This window comes from Neomonachus schauinslandi, chromosome 12, assembly GCF_002201575.2.
Source record: "Neomonachus schauinslandi chromosome 12, ASM220157v2, whole genome shotgun sequence".
Taxonomy (NCBI): Eukaryota; Metazoa; Chordata; class Mammalia; order Carnivora; family Phocidae; genus Neomonachus; species Neomonachus schauinslandi.
Genome location: NC_058414.1, coordinates 36,597,778 through 36,603,477, shown reverse-complemented (window position 1 = coordinate 36,603,477; position 5,700 = coordinate 36,597,778). Strand labels below are relative to the sequence as shown.

Below are 5,700 nucleotides of genomic sequence, written 5' to 3'. Positions count from 1 at the left end.
TAAAACATAGTATTGTTTTTTGTTTGGTTTTTTTGAGAGAGAGTGTGAATGGGAAGGGGGAGAAAGAGAGAGAGAATCCCAAGCAGGTTTCATGCCCAGAATGGAGCCCAATGCAGGGCTCAATCTCACGACCCTGAGATCACAACCTGAGCCAAAATCAAGAGTCAGACACTTAACTGACTGAGCCATCCAGCCGCCCCCTAATAGTCATTGTTAAAGAAAGGGGTCAATCAATATTTATTGTCAATTATGTGCTAAACCCTGTGCTAAATACTTAAAGAAAAATATAGATTTATGCATTATCACATCCCAACTTTTATTAAAAGTTTATATTTATAAATTAAAAGGTTACGTACATGCTTAATAGTATTGTAATAGATGACCAAAAATTAGTACTGTCATTAAAGCTCAAGCTATTCCATGGCATTTTTTTTTCTTATGAAATCACACAGCCTCCTTTGAGCTCTTTGAAGGGATTTTTGTCCTCTGGGATACCCTTTACTAGTGGATCTTCTCCAGATCTTTCTTCCACATAATCCCTTACTTCTTCACAACATTTGGAGACCTTAAAGGAAAGGAGAAAGAAATGACACATTTGGTTAAAACAGAATACTGTAGAATCCAAGAATGTATTATAATTTCTGTGTTCTTTTTAATGTGGTTCTGCTTTCCCCCAGTGCATATGTCTTTTCTAGGAGAGAAGAAGAAATAGCTGCTCTTTTTCCTGTCTTCCTGGATATCTTCAGGCAAAGGAGAACCATCTGGCCACACTCCAGCTAAGGGTTCTCAGGAGACACTGCCTCTAGCTTCTCTAAAGGAGATCAGAACAGGGATCAGAAAATAGCTGGCCACAAGGTCAACAGTGTCACCAGAGTAAACATTGATTAAATCTTTTTCCTCATTCCAGAAATGTGACCTGTAAAGGTAGAAGAGAATGAATAACTTTTAAATTCCAGGCTTATCACCACTCCTGAATTCTCAGAAGTATCACATATAATTTTATTTTAAACTCATTTACAATGATTGATCATGACAGTGCACTAGAAGGTGAGCTCCAAAGGGTCAAGGACCTTTGGCTGACTTGTTCACATGTATCCCAGGCATCTAGAACAGAGACTGCATTTAGTTGGTGCTCAGTAAACAAGTATTTGTTGAACTAAATCATTATTTTTGTTTATGAGCTTGCTCTTCATTCATCTGCACCATTATAGTAATGACTTCATGAAAAATCAGGCTTTAGTATTTTAATGGACTCAGCCAGAGCTTAAATGGTCCATGTACCACTTAACACACCTTTTAGAATGAGTTCATGTTCTATAACATATATAAATGTGTGTGTATACACATGCATATACACACAATCTCAAATTATTAATTTCTTTTAACGTTCAACTTGTTTCCTTTTCACTTAATCTACTATTCATGATATTAAAACGAAACTATTTCATTTCTGGCAGTCCAGTAGGTGGCCATTCCATTAGCTATCTAACGAATTTACTGTGTTTTTTAAATACAATATTTATATCATTTTTGTATGCAAATTTCCAGCAACATTAAACATAAGACTTAAGATTACTTTATAACTCTGCAAATTCATTATCTACATAATAGGAAACATCATTTCAAACTGGGGCAAGGCATTGGTCAGGTGGCTCCTTCATATGATGATACTCATAGTTTATACACAATTCTGAAATATGCAGTAATTTAGATTCACATTTTTCCCTTTTCAAAATTCAAAATTAAGATTTAGGTTCACTTTTTTCCCCACTCCTCCAAACACCAGCTATTTTGGCCCCAACCGGGTGTCAGAACTGTCCTAATTCTAGAGTCCGTGAAGGGTTGGTTTTTACGTCTATCTAGGTGCTGAGGCTATAAGGAGCAATAAATTACCTAAAATCCTATGTGAGTGTGTGTGTTCAAAAATTACTTCAGTGAGGCTTATTTTAAGTATATACAGTTTAATATAGGATTAAATGGCATGGTGGAGAGCATGGACACTGGATTCAGGCCACCCCAGTTTTGAATTTTGGCTCTACCCATTTCCCTGCTGTATTTATTGTTAGTTAAGAGAGTTCATCTAAGGTTTAGTTACGTTATCTATGAAAAAGGAAGAGCAACAATGGTTGCATTAAGTGCCGAGCATACAACGAATGCTCAGTCAAATGGCGGCTCTTTTTGACTATTACTACAAAGATTATCTTAGTCTTGGCCTATTGCCTTGACATACAGTCATTGCAAATCTGTCAGCTTTAAAAAACTGGCTGCAAAGAGTTGTGTCTTCTGACAATACTAGTGCCTTGATAGCAAAATAGGTTGAAGCATATTATGAACCAGTCTGGTTCAAAGACATCAAATAATAATTTAAAATAAAAATAATAATATAATTATTATAATTATATTTATATTTATATATTTATATATTTATATATTATAATTATTTAATTTTATTATAATTATATTATAATAAACATAGTAGAAAGCACTTGCTATGTCCTAGGTATTTGTTCTCAGAGCTTTGGATATATTACCCCTTTTACGCCTCCCAGTTGCCCTCTGAATTAGATGTTGTTACTATTCCCATTTTAGAGAAGATATCTCAGGTGAGTATTCCACAGGGAGAAAGTTGTGGAGCCAGAATCTGAACCAGGGATAGGGTTCCAGTGTCTATCCACTGGACCATTCTATAAGGATGCTATGCCATCCTGTGTCAGAACTGTAGGTTCAGGACCTAAAATTTGTGTGTGTGTGTGTGCGTGTGCGTGTGTGCATGCGCGCGCGTGTGTGTAGTTTTGGCAGTCTGATATTAAATTAGTTTGACTTCCAAAAACAAGGAGATTCTGAGTAGCAGGGAAAAGGAACCCCCAAACCTGATAGATGGTGATGTATGTGATGTTTGCCTCAAATAAAAACTCCCAGGTGAGCTTGCCACAAATGAATAATAAACATGAATACAATCAAACTGCCTTCAAAACAACAATCCTGAGTAAATAAATAATGAAACAGCGTTTGAATGTTTCAAATCAAGAAAAAAAAATAACTTTATTTACCCCAAAAGTTTATTTTTCCCAAATTATAAAGATTTTAACCGTTTGTTATATGTTCCAAGCTTTTTGTGCTGTTAATATATTTAATTTTATTTTTACAGCAAAATATGTTTTGCCTGTATGGAAAGGGCACCAGGGAAGTTTGAGACAATTATAAATGTAAAAGAAGCCAAAATTCCAATTTTTATTGGGAATAAGAGTCTTGAAGATAATACAAATTCCTTTTCTGCTTTGGCTTGATAAAATGAGTTTTGGAAAAAATATAAAATATACTCTTAACACTCGTGGAGGAGTTTTTGTTCTACTTACTTTCCTAACATGAAGAGATCTAAAATACATATCTACCTTTTCCAAGCTTCAGTTACTGTTTGTTTGAAGGAAACTTTTATTCCTTTGCCATTCCTCTCCTTTTAATGGAAGAGAACTCTTGGTAACCATTTCCAAATCTGTTAGATGTTTTTAGGAGGAATGAGTGAATTCTTGTGCTTGAACTCATTTTTGTTTGCAAAGAAGGAGTAGAATGTACTCATTCATTACTAGCCATGACAGTGCTGGAGGAAATGAGGTCTTGGCTAAAAGTATTTAAACATCAAAGTATTGCATTAAATAAAGAGAAGCTTATCAATTTAGAAAAGCAAAAGCAAAATGTCTATACGCATTGCTTCATTTTACTGCTTAGCTAAAATACGGTCTCTGTCTCATATTCTTCATTTCCTTTCTCTCTCTCTCTTCCTTTCTTTTTTAAAACAACTCTATGAAAATGGAAAAACATTTTTAGTTTACTGGTCATACAAAAAAAAAGGCTGAGGGCTGGATTGGGGCCATGGAAAATAGTTTGCCAAACCTTTGATTTAGAGTCTAAATCAAGAGATAATTATGATTATTAATTTTCTTAATCTCTGATGAATTTTTGCCTGAACAATTCATTTTTAACTACATTGAGCCTTTCCAGTGAATGGTGTAGGGGAGGACAAATCATTTTCCCTCTACTCTTTTAGGTTCTTGGTTGAGACACACCTGTTAATAAAAAAGGCAGATTAACAGGAGAAAAACACACAGAAATTTAATAGCATGTACACCTCCTTTATACATGGGAGAAACCCAGGAAAACCAAGTAACTCCCTGAAATGGCCCAAGACACCCCCTTAAATACCATCTCCAGCTGAAGACAAAAGATGTTGGGGGGTAAGGGAGGAAAGGCCAGTTATGGGAGGTTTTCAGGAAAAGCAGTCATCAAAAGCCCACTTAAATCAAGCGCATTTACATCCTTGCCTTCTCTACTAATAAGAGTTTTAGAGTCATCCTTCTCTTCCTGGTATAGAGAGGGAGACACATTTATAAATGGAGACTTCTCTTATAACTATAAATATCTCTTACAAAAGGGCAACTTTTACTTGGTTTCCAGATATTCTCCACTATCTGCTGTTTCTTAAAAATAACCAGCCTAGGGGTGCCTGGGTGGCTCGGTTGTTAATTGTCTGCCTTCAGCTCAGGTCATGATCCTGGGGTCCTGGGATCGAGCCCCGCATTGGGCTCCCTGCTCTGCGGGAAGCCTGCTTCTCCCTCTCTCGCTATGTCTCTCTCTGTCAAATAAATAAATAAAATCTTTAAAAAAAAATAAAATAACCAGCCTAAAATAATACTTATGTCAAGGAGGTATATTTTGTTTGGGGTGGCACATTCTGCTCCCCTGCAACAGTTCCTGACTAACCTGGTAGTCCTACCATAATCTATAGTTTATTTATTTATTTTTTTTTAAAGATTTATTTATTTATTTGACAGAGAGAGAGAAACAGCATGAGAGGGGATAGGGTCAGAGGGAGAAGCAGGCTCCCTGCTGAGCTGGGAGCCCGATGTGGGACTCGATCCCAGGACTCCGGGATCATGACCTGGGCCGAAGGCAGTCGCTTAACCAACTGAGCCACCCAGGCGCCCCATAATCTATAGTTTAAAATAAAATTCAGAAGAGAGCAGCAATTTACCAGCATTCTTTCCAGGGTCACTTCTTTCTTGAGCTGGTCAACTTCCATCTTCAATTTGTCTTTTTCTGTCAAGTCTTCAATATTGATCACTGGCATCTTTTGCCTGCTGAAAAAAAAGACAGTTCATACACCCAAATTGCTGCACATGCTTCAGGTCAATATTAGCCAATCCTTCCCTCAGCTCTTAACTTACTAAGTGAACTGTTTCTTTGTTTTAGCTTTCTATTATAACTGATTTCTTATGAATGCTCTCTGAACAATTCCAGCACCACACACTAGCCTTGCAATTTTAAAGCTTCTTTATAATCTTCACTAATATGATTAAACCAAGCATTTGACTCTAACCACCTGCTAGTAGGTTTGTGGGGATGTGGGGAGAGGTCAGTTTAGTCAGCATATAGTCTTAAACATCCAAAGCCTTCCCTTTTCCCTTTTTTCTTTTTTTTGTGGGGGGGCATGGTGTAAATGGTTGGGTTTCTAACCCTCATCTCTAACACGAGAGTCCTCCATCATATGATATATGCCATTTAAGTTAGTTTGAGGTCATTCTGAGGACTGCCCATTAATCCCCTAAATCACTAGAGTATTTAATCTGGTATTAACAGAGAACTATACAAAAACTGTTACTATAAGTTCTTTATAAATATAATAGGTTGAAATATAAGCCAATA

General features: G+C 36.4%; 1 protein-coding gene across 1 annotated transcript; it reads right to left on the bottom strand.

The window, feature by feature from the left end:
• Nucleotides 1-297: 297 nt before the first annotated feature.
• Nucleotides 298-5,280, bottom strand: GNGT1 (G protein subunit gamma transducin 1). Its single transcript, XM_021689504.1, has 3 exons — nt 5,223-5,280; nt 5,030-5,135; nt 298-565 (listed from the first exon to the last, which is right to left on the bottom strand). The coding sequence occupies exons 2-3, from the start codon at nt 5,123-5,125 to the stop codon at nt 437-439; spliced, it is 225 nt and encodes a 74-aa protein (XP_021545179.1). The 5' UTR covers nt 5,126-5,135; nt 5,223-5,280; the 3' UTR covers nt 298-436.
• Between the last annotated feature and the right edge of the window lie 420 nt (nt 5,281-5,700).

Bases quoted from the DNA above. Each gene is read 5' to 3' on its own strand.
- GNGT1 (XM_021689504.1), bottom strand. From the start codon at position 5,125: ATGCCAGTGATCAATATTGAAGACTTGACAGAAAAAGACAAATTGAAG. The intron at 566-5,029 runs GTAAATTGCTGC...CTTTCCTTTAAG, and splicing joins TGACCCTGGAAAGAATGCTG to GTCTCCAAATGTTGTGAAGA.